Raw genomic sequence first — 16,298 nt, 5'->3', positions numbered from 1 at the left:
TCTTTTTTTTTAATAAAATATTTAATTCAAACAATTATTTGTCAATTTTTTGTCAACATGATGATTTTGGATTAATTATATTTTTACTTGCAATTTTTCAAAATAAATAAAATATCAAATGGTTTCTATTTATTGTTTATTGCTCCATTGTAATTTCATAAGTTTTAACTTTTTTATAATTTTTATATATTTATTATTTATTAAAAATTTAATTTTTATTATTTATTAAAAATTTAATTAATTTAAATTGACTTTTAGGCTGTTAAATTATCTTAATAATAATTTAAATAATTTTTTTTAGCCATGGGTTCAGCCAACAGTTAATCCCTTCAACCCAGCTACAACATTACAGCCATTTTCCCAAGCACAACAGTGGAATCCACTTACCAATCAATGGATAGCACAACCACAATCATGGGATCAAAGTTCTGCACAATATCAACCACCTCAAGTTCAAGACTTTCAAGGGTACCAATCTTTGCCACAGCAACTTAATTTGTTTCAACCAACTAACACACAAGCTTCTAATACAAGTAACGTTAAAAATGACAGTCAAAGTAGTTTAAACAATGCATGGAATGCAAGCCAAAATCAGTGGATGCAAAATAGCTCGTATCAAACAAATGTTCAGCAACAAAATGTTGTATCTACTGAACAAAATGCTAGTAATAAGCAATGGGTACAGCCAACAACCAACAATGTATCAGCACCGACTGTCCCCCCACCTCCATCTCAAAATCCTCCTCTACCAAATGAACCTCCACCTCCTCAAAACCCACCCAGTTCTATCAAAGCGCCACCTCCTCCTGATCATCCAGAATCTAAATCGCCAGCACCACCGGAAGAGGACCAAGAAAGTTTGATCTCTCTTACAAAACAACTAGAAACATTAGAAACTCAAATTAAAACTTATCAAGCTGAATATCAGAAATGGCATCTTGATTTTGTGAAATGGCAGAAACAGCATCAAAACCATCCTGATCAAAAACAGTATATAGATTACCAGAAACAATATCAAAAAATAATTGAAGAGCAACAAACTCAATTAAAACAACAATACGCTGAACTACAAAAAAAAATTAGTTTGCGGAAAGCACAGCAAGAGAAAAAAAATAATAACAGAAGTGATCGTAAGTATTAATGGTTACATTTATAAGCGTATTGTATTTTTATTCACAGAACTTTTTTCAAAGAGTTAGCTTCTTGCTTAGTCTTGTGTTTCTTTTATGAGATTAGATCTTTACCTAAAAGACCATCTTTTAAATAAAATTTATTACTTTAAATTTCATTTTTCTATTATCTAAAGATAAATATTGTTTTGTGTGATCATTAATTTCTATTTTTTTAAATGCATTTGATCAAACTTTGTAGTACAATCAGATCATATAAAACTTTTCACTACCTCCTGTTAATTTTTATTAGAATAAAAACATTTTTATATTAATGCATCTGTAATGCTTTATTTTCTTAGTTACCTTGATAACAAAGTTAGGGGTGCAAACTAATTTATTTTGTTAGTTACATAAATAAAGTTTAATGGATGTGCATCAAGTATGCTTTATCTATATTGCTTTTTTATCTTGATGAATTTGGTTACTTTATCACCTTGGTTTCTTTATCACTTTGGTTGTTTTCATATTTTATGCTTTTAGTTTAATTTTATTTTAACTTACTATCATTTTTAGTTTTTGATTTATTTATTTTTTTGTATCTTTATTTATTTTTATTTACAGAGTTATCAAAAGAAATCAGCAGTTCTCAAGGATCAGCCACAGGAGCTACTTATCATCAAGCTGTTATAGATGCAAATAAAGGTGATAATTTTAAAGTTATATTATAAAATACTTGAAATAAACCTGAATAAGTCATACAAATGTCTGAATTATTTTTAACTAAATCATAAAAGAAATATTTTTTACACTCTTTAGCCTCCACAAACACAAATCAAAGTATGTCAGGTTTTGTGCAAGCTTCTCCACAAAGTATGTCAAGTTTTGTGCAAGCTTCTCCACAAAGTATACCTCTTCAAAAAAACTTACCTCAACATAACTTAACTCCAAAGCAAAGCATACCTCCTAAGCAAAATACACCTCTTCTACCAAATTCACATCTTCAACAAAACACAACTCAACAAAACATACCTCAACAAAGTATACTTCAGCAAAGCATACCTCAACAAAACATACTTCAACAAAGCATACCTCAACAAAACACATCTCAACAGAACAAACCTCAACAAAACATACTTCAGCAAAGCATACCTCAACAAAACACATCTCAACAGAACAAACCTCAACAAAACATACTTCAGCAAAGCATACCTCAGCAAAGTATACCTCAGCAAAGCATACCTCAACAAAGCATACCTCAACAAAATATACCTCCTTTGATGCAACAACAAATTTATGAGAATAAAAAACCAGGATTTAACAATCCTCCAAATGAATCAGTTAATAAAGTATATGATTACAAAAATCAGTCACAAAAGCCTGTTTTAAATCAGGGGCATTTAACAAGTGATCAGAGTAAAATGCATGGAAATCAGCCTCAACATTCTGGATCTTTTGGACAGGCACCTGAGAATTTTGGACAGCCCAATGAACCCTATGGACAGCATCCTGAACCTCATAACCATCCCCCAGGAGCTTATGGACAGCCTCCTGGAGCTTATGGACAACCTCCTGGAGCTTATGGTCAGCCTCCTGGAACTTATGGACAGCCTCCTAGAACATATGGACAAGCTCCCGGACCTTATGGACAACCTCCCGGACCTTATGGACAGCCTCCTGGACCTTATGGGCAACCACCCCCCAATTTCAGAGACACAACTGGAAATCAGGGAATGTCTGGTTACCCTTCTCATTTAGTTAATCAACCAAAGCTACCTGAAAATCAAAATAGGTTTGGTGAAAATCATGGCCAGTTCTTAGAAAAGCAAAACGAAAATATGCAATTTATAAACAGTCACGAGCAAGTTCATAGAAATTCTGGTCATTTTTCAAATTCCGGTAATCTTTCAGTAAATGAGGGAGCTTTCAAAAATCAAAATCAGTTATTTAACTCAAATGCAAATCATCAAAATCTGAATGCTAAAAATCGATTTGAAAATCCAGCTCAAAATCGATTTGAAAATCCAGGTCAGTTTCAGGGATTTCAGGGATCCTTTGAAGCTCAAAAGCAAGTATCTGGAAATCAATTATTTCAAAACCAAGGACAAATGACTCCTGATTTGGGACAAAGACCAGGGACTCCTAGAAGTCCTTGGATTTCAAGACAGTTACAAGATAATCAAGGTCATATGTCCAGTAATCCAAGACCAATGCATAATAACCAGATGAATTTTTCAGGTAATAAAGGAGAAGTTCCTGGTAATCACCAGCAAATATCACATAATTGGTCACCAATGTCTAATAACCAAAAACATTTACCTGATAATCAGAAATCACCAGCTGTTAATCAGGGACAACAATTTAATAATCAAGGAGTTGATAATCAAGCATCATTTAATCATGGCCAATCAAATAATCAAGTGCATAACATTCCAAAGCCTGGTAATCAAGGACAATCATACAATCAGTTTCAGAATAATCAAAAATTCATGCCTGGTAATCAAGGACATTCTTCAAATAGTCAGGTGCATAATAATCAACAATTATTACCTGGTAATCAAGGACCAAATAATCGTATACAAAATAACCAAAATTTTTTGCCTGGTAATCAAGAATCGTTGAATAATCAATTACAAAATAACCAAAAGTTACAAAATAACCAAAAAGTGTTACCTAGTAATCAAGGACAATCATTACATAATCAGGCACAAAATAATCAAAAAATGTTATCTGGAAATCAAGGACAAACTCTGAATAGTCAAGTACCAAATAATCAAAAATTCCTACCAGGTAATCAAGGGCAGCCATTGGATCATCAATTACATAATCAAAAAATGTTACCTGGTAATCAAGGACAACCATTCAATAATCAACTACCAACTAATCAAAAATTTTTACCTGGTAACCAAGGACAACCATCAAATAGTTCATTACCAAATAATCAAAAATTGTTACCTGGTAATCAAGGACAAACGTTGATTAATCAAGTGAATAGTAATCAAAAATTTTCTGGTAATCAAGGTCAAGCAATGAATACTCAATTAAACAATGATCAAAAATTGTTGCCAAGTAATCAAGGACAATCAAACAATCAAATTCAAAATAAAGACAACCGACAAATATCTGGCAATCAAGGACAAACTTTCGGCAATCAAAATCAAATGGTTGACCATTCAAAATCAGATAGTTATGGAAGAGTAACTCCTAATCAAGTTAATCAAAAATTAAATAATCAAGGTAATAATCAAAAATCTATAAATAATCAAGGTTCTTTATCTGTTAGTAATGATAAATATTCAGACAATTGCATGCCGTCTCAAGGATCAGGAAATAAATTTGAAGAAAAACCATCAATTAATGAGAAGAAGCGAGAAGATCAGGTAAGGTTTCCTCCTAGCTATAAACAGATGTCTTCAAATGATAATAAAAATATGCCCAATGTTGAAGAAAACTCAAACCAGACAAAGCTTCTAAATCAAGAAAATCAGTCCGCTGACAGCAATATTGGTGATAACCAAAATAAAGCTGGAAATAAAAGTGAATTAACACGCCCAGGTGGTAATAGCACTTCAGGCATTATTATTCGTCCAGCTAATGAATACAAGGGAGCAAAATGTAAATTTTTTCCGCGTTGCAAAATGGGCAAAGAATGCAAATTTGAACATCCTATGTGTGCATCTTTAAAGTAAGTTGTTTTAAATTTATTGCTTGACAAGAATCTTATTTTATTGATAAAAATGTTTTATAGTAAAAAAAATTTTCTTGTTTTAAAAGTTATTAGTTTATAAAAGTTTTTAATCAAAGTTATCAAAATAGTTTGTTTTTTTGAATCTTTCTCCTTTCCTACGGGTCATTATTATATTTTAAAATATTTTTTATATCTTTTTTCTTTTTAATTACTTTTTTAACCATGTTTTAAATTAGTTTCAAATAGCTTAAATAATTATAGTTTTTATAAAATTTATAACCACAAATGTTCAAGTATTAAAACAAAACAATTAAAAAATTGCCTGAAATTAATTTATGTATACATACACATAAATTATGTCAGAACATTAGTTAAATTAGTGTTTTTTATGTCACTTGACTCTTGTATCTATTTTCTAATTCTTGATTTTGTTTAAAATTTTAGATTTTGTTCTTTTTTGTACTAGTTTACATATTGTTTTTTAATTGTCACACTCTAAAAATAATTATTAGTTATTTTTAGTTATTTATTTTTAAATAAAAAATTTTTGAATATAGTTTATTTATGTAATGCTATTATAATTTTTATTATAAGTTTTTATGTATTTAAGTTACTATAGTTAATAATATAATTTGTTTTTATTTATGTTTTTGATAAAATATATAGTTATAAGAATTTGTTTAAGTTTCTGCTTTTATTTGTTAAGTTTCTGTTAGCTTTCATTAACACTAGAAATATGTTTTTTAATCTCTATTTTAATAAGTTATTGAATAAGTTATGATCAAGATGATCATAAATATAAAGATCATTATAAATTAGCTGATCATGTTCTGTTATTGATTGGCAAATTGTGTTCCTTTATTGATTGGTGAATCATGGTCCTTTATGCTCATAAAAGATTATTTATCCAGTTTGAGTTCATCCTTAAGTTGCATTTAAGTTGAAAAAATATATATATTTTTGTTTGAAAAAATGACTTTTAGAAAAAAGAATCTTTAAAAAAATTTTTTCTTCTTATGGTTACTTAAAAAAAAAAATTTTTATAAAAGAGCTTGTTTTCTAAAAAAAAGTTCTATTGTAATTTTTTTATTTTGTTATTTGTTATGGAATCTATTTTTGTTGCTAATTATGTAACAATTTAAGTTTTAATATTGCCAAAAACAAAGAATTATTTTATATACTTTTTTTGTTGTTGAATAGTGTAGTGAAAACATAAATGAATGTTAAAAGCACATATTTAGTTAAAACATTTTAGTCTTACAGTAGATAAGACTATTGTATATGTGTGTATAATTATTTACTCTAACTGTTATTAACAACAATATTATTAGTTTTTAAAACTTTTAATCAAAAGTGTGGGCGAGTTATTAAACTTAACTCTACTAAATACAAATTTGATAGTAGTTTTAGTTGTAATTTCTTTGTAAGTTTAGTTCAACTCATTTCTGATGCACTTTTAATAAATTTTTACTTATTTTTGAATTAAATATAGTTGTCTAGATTTCATTAAGTTGTTTGCAATTATCAAAAACAATTAAATTGTTTGCAACTATCAAAAATAAGCAATAAATAATTGTCACTAACCTTTAATCAACTTGTTTTGCTCTTTATGGTTTATCATATCAAAAAGGTAAATGTCTATTTTTTGTTTTGATTTGATTTTTAACACTTTATACACAGGTATGTCATAAACTGCATCTTAACCCCTAATTTACCTACAATACTAATTCTTTATTTGTTCTATCAAATGGTTCTGGATATTAACAAAACCATCAATTTATCTTGTATTAGAGACAATCAGTTTAATTTGTTCTAAGAGTTTCATCAGATTTTTTTTTTAAGTTTATATTATACATTCCTTTAAACTCTTTTGTGTGATCTTTTGTGTTTCCATATACAATCAACCATTTGATATACAGCTCCGTGCTCATTCATTCTTTTCACCCAAAAAATACTATTTAGTATTACTTTCTATCCTGTCACTCTTATATAGTATTACTTTTCCTCTAGTCTAGAAGAAATAATAATCTAGATATTTTATATTCATTTTGTTATGATTTTGGCACTCTAAAGCATAATTTTAAGAATACACTATTCTCTGTCTATCTTTCTGTGTATCTTTCTGTCTATCTTTCTGTCTATCTTTAAAACTCTTATGTTAACTAACTTTATTTTAATCTTACAATTTCCCATTCACTAGGTGCTTTACAGTTTAATCTTGTTAATAAATATGTGTGCGCTTATTTATCATTTTATTTGTAAATGAAACTTTGTAAGTCTAAGTTTATTAGCTACTTTTTAGTGATAGATGTTTGTATTATTTTTTAGATGCATTGATCCTGCTTGCCCATTTGAGCATCCTATAGGGCGTGATGTCAAAGCAGCATCTAATGAAGGTATTAATTTTTTACTAAAGTTTATTATTTATGTTGATAAAGAAAAAATTTAATGTTTTCTAAACAAAAATCAAACAAAAATAATTTTTTTGTGCAAACTTCATAAAGCTATGAATAATTAAAAAACATATATAAAAAAATATATAAAAAAATATATATAAAAATATATATAAAAATATATAAAAATATATAAAAATATATATAAATATATATATATATATATATATATATATATATATATATATATATATATATATATATATATATATATATATATATATATATATATATATATATATATACAACCCTCAGAATTAGGGTTAAAAACCTAACTGCCGACCTGAAAGTGTTTGAGGTCGGCAAAAAATTGCCGACCTCGTTTCTATGTTTTACGGTTAGACCTTTGTATCAAATAATTTTTGCCGACCTGATGCCGACCTCTAAAAGATTGAGGTCGGCAAATTATTGCCGACCTCAATTTTCCTAATTCCGAGGGTTATATATATATATATATATATATATATATATATATATATATATATATATATATATATATATATATATATATATATTATAGATAATCCTAAATAATTTCTTAGTATTTTATTCATTATTATTAAGTTTCTGATTTAAGGGAAAATGATTTTTGTTTATTAAAGTTTTATAATTTCATATTAAATTCATTTTTTTCATTCAGTTTCATTCAGTTGTAAAGTTTTTAAATTCCCTTTTTATGGTTTCATATCATTTTTAGAGATAATAGATATGATTGGGAGTGGATAATTCCAGATGTGATATCTGGATGAATTATACCAGATATGATATCGAAATGGATTTTATAGGTTTTTATATTTGGCATAATTGATAACTAATTATTTAACATAATTTAACTATAATATACATTCAGATGAATATGCCAGATAAGATGCAGCTCTATAATGATATTTTTACAAAGTTTATTTGAAAGTATTTATAAATTAGTAACCAATATTTGTTCAAGTTCAAATGAGAAATTGCTTTATATATTAGTTAAATATTTTTATTAATTGCTTTAATCGCTTTTCTGAGCTTTTCAGTCAAAGTTCTTTTTAAATCACTTTTTTCAGTAGATGAGATATAAGTAACATGAGATATAAGTAACATGAGATATAAATTGTTGAGACAATTTAAATCACTTTTTTCAGTAGATGAGATATAAGTAACATGAGATATAAATTGTTGAGACAATTTAAATCACTTTTTTCAGTAGATGAGATTTAAGTAACATGAGATAAATTGTTGATCTAAAAATCTTTTTTAATTTATTTTTTCAATTCTTTTTTTAAAACTAAATAAAATATCTAAAAAATAAGTTTTTAAATTATACATGACTGTATTTTTTGAGCACCAAAGTATATTTTAATCAAGTTTGAAATAAAGTTATAAATTATGAATCTATATATGGTAAAGCAATTTTTTGAAAAAAATAAAAAATTTTTTTCCTAATAAGACATTTTTTCAAAGGGTGTTTTGGTTCCAGGTTTCAAATCAATTGTTGTTGACATTTTTTTCTCTTTAGAATAGTGATTTATAAAATAAAAATAATTTTATATAACAGTAATAAAAGTAATATAATAAAAATAATAGAATATAAAATAATAGAAATAGAAATAAAAATAGTAGAAATAATATAATTGTAACATAATAATGCCATATTAGCAATTTATTAGAAATAATGTAATAGAAAATTATTAACAGAAAAGTTTTTTTGGACATTAATTTTCATCAGATGCTATTTGTGGAAGCTGCAAGTCAAACCTATATTTTAAACAAAAACTTATCAATTAAAAACAAAGACTATCAATAAAGCTTTTGAGACTTTTTGGTTGAATGGTTGCCATTAATTTAAATAATAAGATGACAGGACAGGGTACTAGATATAGTTGTAAACATTGTTCTTCTTAATTCACCTATGAAGAAACTTTTCAGATTTCATAATAAAAAATGTTAACACAAAATGCTGCCAAATAGTTGCTCTTGATATTGATCATTAAAAGCAACTATTTGGCAGCATTTTTATCAAAACTGTTTCTTTACTTTAATTAACTTTAAAGAATCTTAATGTCACTAATAAAGTTAAAGTTTTTGTATAATTTTTATATTATAATTTAAATTTAAACAATTTATGATTTAAAGATTGCAATTAATTGGTGCTAAATATGTCATAGTTCAGCCAAGTTAGTCCTAATAAACTATATCATTGTCTAATAATTTGTCTAAATTAGGCTGTTTGTAAGAACATTGATTTATAGAATTAAAATAATGTAATATAAAAATACTTAATAAAAACTTTGTTGGTTTCAAAATGATCAAGCAAAGAGAGCAAGATTTCAAAAATTAGAAATAGATCTGTTTCTGTTGTATCATTGAAGAAAAAAAAAATTCTAACTTTGGAGAGGAAAGGTCAACAAAAGCTTAATGGGTTAATTTGGTTGAATCTATGAACTTTGTTCATTGATTCAACTGAATTAAGTCTTAATCAACTCTTATTCACCATGAACATAAATTTTTATTTGACTGAAATTTGCAAAACAGATCTATGTTTTAGACAGAAAAATAGGGATACCAGTTAAGCTGTAGAGATATCCTTCAAGTTAAAATGTTGGAAGCTTGCAAGAACAACAAAAAGCAACTGTTCAAAATCTCATAGTTATATTTCTCAACTACTTCAAAGAATCCAAATATTTTTGAAAGAGTTGTTCCTTGTATTCTGCAAGAAAAATTTATTGTTTGTGATAATATAAATATAAAATTTTTATCAGGAGGAAACATTATTTTTGTTAAAATCTACAGAATCCTATCACCTATAAGGAAGATAAAATGTATAATCATGTTGGACTTGAAGACAAATCACAAGCTTTCAGATTGTAGAATATTCAAGAAGAAAAAAAATAACCGGTCAAAAATAAGATCAAGAAATGTAGGAGAACAACGACACTACAAACAGAACACACAAGTCAAATTGGTTTTATGATGTCAATAATGTTAACTTAAAGTGGTAAAAACTATTTTGAAAAAGATGTTGTTTATTGAAGTGGTCTATCTATGCCAGTGAATGAGGTTTTCAAGTGAAATTAGATCTTTTTGGTTTTGTTGTTCATGTTGGAGGACAGGGATCTCCTTATTAGCATGAGATTTTTAATTAAGGAACTAGAAACACACCAAGTTCAAAAAGGCAATCATACTGGACATAGTTTGAAATCTTAAGAAGAACTGTAACAATTAAAAAACACTTTTCCAGCATTTTTAACTGAACTATTTGAAATTTATCTGGGCCTCAGACCTTTTACACTCTGCTTGGATTAACTTTAAGTACCTTATTATTATTAAATTTATGGCTAAAAAAATTAAGGAACAAAAAGATGACAACTACTCTTGTTCTATTTGATTCCTATGCTTACTAGTAACTTAATTGTTCCTAATTTACTTACAAAAAAAAACTAAAAAATCTTATTTATTTTTCCCAAAAGATGGTCAAATAATTGGTTCTGGTATTCATTACCCTTATATGATATTCATTACCATTATATGGTATTAATTATCCTTGTAACAAAAAAATAACTTATAGTAATCTGAAAACCTATAAAGCAAATAAGATTTTAAAAAATAATGTCATTTAAAAAAATATCTCATTTAAAACTAGAAATTTTGTTGTACATGTTGGTATTTATAGAAGACAGGTATCAATAACTATTTTCATAAACATGTTTCTAGTCTACATAGTTATTAGAGACATGCTATTTATGCTAGATATATCCTATACATATACTATATAAGCTAGACATGGGATGTATAAAGACATGTATACATGCTACTATTTGTTTCAACAAGTTAATTTTTAGTAATTTTGAGATAAAACTTTATATTTTTCAAAGTGAATATCGATGAGTATATGTAGTCTATGCTTTGCTTGAAGCAATATGTTCATGGGTTCGCAAAAAAATTTCACTTCGATGGAAATTTCACATAGTTATATTAGATCTTAAAGAATATCTCAATAAGCAGAAGATCTTGCTTCAGAACAAGCATCCTGGTCAGTACATAAAAACTAAACAATACACTGAAAAGGTTGGTTGTGTCTGAGAATATTGTTCATTATTGTGAGAAATGAAAAGCTATACTAGCTGAATATAGTTCAATAAGAAGCTTTTCAAAAGTTAAAGTATTAAAATAATACAATATCTTGTATGATAAGAAGCTTTTCAAAGATAATTTTATAATTATCATTTGTTTTAGTTAGTAAAGATGCAACATTTCAAAAAAGTTTCTACTAAGTGTTGAAAATTGAACATTTTTTGTACTACAATTCACCAAAATAGTAATATATTGCCAATTATCGTGGAAATTACAGCACAAGAAAAAAAAACAACCTTTTTACCCCCTTGTTAAGGGGAAAAATAATTTTTAAAAATGTTGATTTTCCTTTCAATGAAATCATAGTTTATAATAAAATTTCAACATTTATTGAAGTATATTTTTAAGCTTAAAAGATACAACTATATAAAACTAAGAAATTTTTTTTCAACATTGTGCAGTTTTAGAAAAAGGGTCAAAAATATTTAAAAAAGTACAACATATCTTCTTTATCTAATGTTAAACTAGTAAAACTAGTTTAAAAGAAAATTAGAAATATAAAAATTAGAAGATAACTTCTACTGAGCAACTGTGTAGTAAATTTAGGTAAAAATATAAAGTTCAAATAAACTGTTCTTTGCAAACATTGTTTTACATACATACATAATACTTTACATATTTACTTCTTTTTTTTTATAATGTAAAAGTTGATTTTTATTTTGAATATGCATATTAAATGTAAAAGCTTTTTTTTATTTAAATGGTAATAACACTTAACTACACTTACTAACACAATTTAAATGGTAATAACACTTAACTACACTTAATAACACAATTTAAATGGTAATAACACTTAACTACACTTAATAACACAATTTAAATGGTAATAACACTTAACTACACTTAATAACACAATTTAAATGGTAATAACACTTAACTAAATGTTTTTTGTTTTTTTTTGCCTGTTGAAAAATTACATCTTTAGTCAAATTATCAAAAACTCTAGAAACTGCTCAGATCTCTCTACTAATCACCTAATCATTCTTCTCACTATTATCAGTAAATTCTTAACATTTTTAATGTTAAGAATTAAAATTCACATTCAATTCACTTATTCTACTGCTAACTTGTTAACATTTACAGATACTGAAGTACCTGCTTCTTACCTAGTTTCAAAAGTACCTGCTTCTTACCTAGTTTTGAAATTATCTGCTACTATTATTACTATTTAAAACTTAATAATCTAAGCTACCTTATAAAGATGAAAAATAGATTTAAAAAATTACTTTATGTTTAAAATTACTTTATGTTTAAGAATCTTTATGCTGTCTACTGACGGCATAAAGATTCTATTATTAAATAAAAACAGTGATGCAAGAGCTACTGCTATTTTAAAAGGCTATTGACATATTAAAAGCTTTTGATAAAGTCTGGCATACTGCTCTTTTCCATAATCTAGATGTTCTTGATGTTCTTGGTGTTCCGTTGGGGGAAGATTTACCACATACAAACAAGTTTAATAAGATGTATTGCATATGTGATTTCCATGGATTCCTGTTATAAATGCTTACTTAATTAACTAAACTTAAAATATGCTTTTTAATAAAATAAAAAAATTAAAATATCCTTTGAAGTATTTCCATATCATAATGAATGTGCTGTTAAATATAGTTTCCCTTTACTTTCTAGCTGGGTTTTTTTTATATATATATAAAAATAAAAATATTTCAATTCTGATAAAATCCATAATCTATTTTAAATTTTGATAAAGAAACCATAGTTAAAGTTTCAGCTTTCGTTTTATTTCACTTCAATAAAGCATTAATTGAGTAAGAAGCCCTTTTAGTGGCGAGTTAAGCCTAGAGTCTGTATTGTTTAGGATAGTAAATTAGGAATACAGTTTTTTTATGAACAATACAAACAAGTATAAATAACTTAAGTAAGTAAACAAATGATGTAAACTATACAATCAATTTAAAAGTTATGTAAGGTCGTGTTTTAATTCACATGTAGTAACATTTTTCAACAGCATTTTTAATCATGCAATAGATATGTTTATGTGAAAATATCAGACTTAATAATTGATTAAACCATAGTTATTGGTTCTTATTTAAATTGTTTTTAAAGATTATTGGTGTCTAAACTAGCATTTGAAATAAATGTCTGTTACTTACCCATAAATGTGTTTATGGGTAAATTGATAATGAATTTCAAAAATTAGCTAATAAAAGTTATTAAGGTTTGCTCAAAACTTTTTAATAATAAATGGATCCTTAATATTATCAACAAAAAAATATATTTTAAATTATGTCAACTTGGGTCTCAAAAGAAGCTGTAGTGTGGTTAATGTGGTAGTGGTGTAGTTGTAGAGTGCTCACTTCATAAGGAAGAGGTTGCTATTTCAATCCCCACCACGTTCCTGGTAGTACCATGCTCAACTTGTTTCCCTGTTCAGCAGCCTTGTTCGTCAAGGTTCGTGTTTTGGAATTATAGAGTTTAGAGAGGGTTATAACTACAAATATGTACCTCCTTGTCTGTAGTGGCTTTCTCGACCTTGGATAGCTGAATTAACGTTAAAAAAAAAAGCAAAATTATGTAAAAGTTGTAAAACCATTATTCATTCTATATAGAAGTTATCATTTTTTAATAAACATTAGGTTTAAAGAGGTTTTTTTTATTACTAATTTTTTTTAAAGACATTTTTAGTATATAAAATGATTATTATGTGGTAATTTTAAAAAGGTTATTTATTGAAATACCTTATTAATTTTATTATGCAGGACACATTTAGCAGACAGAAGCTTTCTTTTCAAACTTAGTTTTTAAAACAATTTTTATGAATTTTTTTTTTTTAATTTTCAGCATAATAATGGAAATGATTTAAAGAATTTTCAAAATAAAATTCTATGTAAAAAAAATTTTTTTTTAAGTAAAGTTTTATTTGATATTTATAAACAGTTTAAATAAATAAATAATGCTTGAAAAATATATATTTTCTAAATCAAGTAAAACAATTTAAATTATTCATATAAACAACAATCAGATCATTCTTATCCTTTGCGCAAAATTATTAGCAATTCTTGAAGATTTTTATTTAAATTTTTATACTTATTGTATTTTCTAGATGACATAAAATTAGCAAGAGAGTCAAAAAAATGTTTCCTAAAATTTTGTTCAAACTTTTTGATTATATGAATATGATTTTCATAAATTTAATATCTTTCTCCAATGACGTTAAAATCATTTATTAATTCAAGTTTTTTTTATTATAAAATTTATTAATACTAACGATTCTAAATTTATTAAACCTTTCCAAATAAGTCCTTAAAATTTTAAACACTAAACCAGAATGGTTTATAAAGTTCATTGATAATTGTCACAGGTAATTTATAATTTGTCTATTTTAAAATTTCTATCAAAGATTTTAAAAATCAAAAAGTACTGCTTTGTTTTTACAATAACAGTTCTTTTTTTAAAAAAAATTTTAGAATTTTTATCTTTACATCTGGTTTCAATCAGGAGTGTTTTAAATTTACATTGTTATTTATAGTTTTGTTTATATTGTTTACATTTTTATGTTTACACAAATATCGGTCAAAGTCTGTTATCATACTGCCTAACAAGGCTCATTTACAGCCTGAAAATTATGTAAAAGTATGTTTGTTGTGCTTTTAAAAAGTTTTAGATATGGTACCCGCTAAAAGAGACTGCCATGTTTTTAAGAACTCAGAGCTACTTCATCGAGACAATGATTTTAATGAAGAACTTTTGCTTAAATAGTTTTTTGTTTCTCGATTCTTTGGTAATGAATCAAAAACAAGTTTGCATAACTTTACCAGACATCACAATTTTACAAGATATTCATTTCAATGTTATGGTAGTTATGGAAATTTTTGGCTTCACTAGATAAACTGCAGAACATAATAAAATGTTGCATGGATATTTAAGATGACATTTGAAATCACAAATTATTGGAGATAAGATTCTAAATTGACCAGTTTTCTCAGCATAAATAGTATCAAGAATATTGTTAAAAATACATTTACCGCCTTTTTAATTTTGATTGAATTAAGTTTGTGAGTTTGTTGAACATGAAGTAATAGATAATAAAGAACTAGATTGCATACCATTTAAGTAATGCAATTGATGGTTAACATTTCAAAGCAAGAAGTAAAACTTTGTGGGAGGTCATCAGTCAGCAGTTGTTGACTTTCAATTTTTTCAATTAAGCTGGTATGGCCAAAGTTGACAATGCAAGTTTTTTATGCACATATTTCACAATCTTATGTCATTTTGTAACAAGATCTTTGATCTTGAAGATTGATTTGTTAGTATTGACTTCTAAGTTGACATCCTTCTTCACTTAATTTTTTCTACCTACCTTTTTAATTTTCAAATGTCATACTGTTGAAATTTAAAGTTAAAATAAGCAAGCAGTTAAAAGCTTGTAAAATAAGGGTCACCTTCTTGTTGACGTTGTTTAAAAATGATACTTTCATATGACTGTTGTTGACAATTATTACTGAGTCAAGTTTTCTAATAAGTTAAAATACGAGTTTATGACCTAAAAATGTTAAATATAAAAAAACCATCCTAACAACTAAATTGCCATCAATCTTTTACAAATATTCATGGTCTTCAAAATAATTTTTCATTGCCTATTCAAAATACACCCAACCTACTTGCTATTTGTGCAATTGAAAAACTTTTGAGCTATTAAAAGCATGAAAACTTTTATTAACTGTCAATTCTTGATAGTCTTGATAGCTTTACCTGATAGTTTCCTTTTTTTTGTTTTAATGGCCATTTTTCCTTTTCATCTGTCAATTCTTGCTTTACCTGATTTTCCTGATTGAAGTTTCCTTTTTTTTGTTTTAATGGCCATTTTTAATCATAGTTTTTTTTTCCACCAGTTTCAATTCAACGAGAACTATTAGGAACATTTATTTATTATTATTATTATTTTTTTGTTTAAAATTAAATAACTAATTA

The 16,298-nt window shown here is 26.3% G+C and overlaps 1 protein-coding gene across 1 annotated transcript in view; it reads left to right on the top strand.

Moving 5' to 3' along the window:
* Positions 1-16,298, top strand: part of LOC100209139 (YLP motif-containing protein 1) — a 53,626-nt gene that overhangs the window by 15,607 nt on the left and 21,721 nt on the right. The window contains exons 3-6 of the mRNA XM_065800394.1: positions 302-1,130; positions 1,734-1,814; positions 1,929-4,794; positions 7,126-7,193. Coding sequence (XP_065656466.1) covers positions 302-1,130; positions 1,734-1,814; positions 1,929-4,794; positions 7,126-7,193 — 3,844 coding nt within the window. The remainder of the gene's footprint in view (positions 1-301; positions 1,131-1,733; positions 1,815-1,928; positions 4,795-7,125; positions 7,194-16,298) is intronic.

The sequence above is a fragment of the Hydra vulgaris genome, chromosome 06 (assembly GCF_038396675.1).
Source record: "Hydra vulgaris chromosome 06, alternate assembly HydraT2T_AEP".
Taxonomy (NCBI): Eukaryota; Metazoa; Cnidaria; class Hydrozoa; order Anthoathecata; family Hydridae; genus Hydra; species Hydra vulgaris.
Note: the sequence above shows the minus strand (reverse complement) of the source record. Positions and strands in the feature narration are given on the sequence as shown.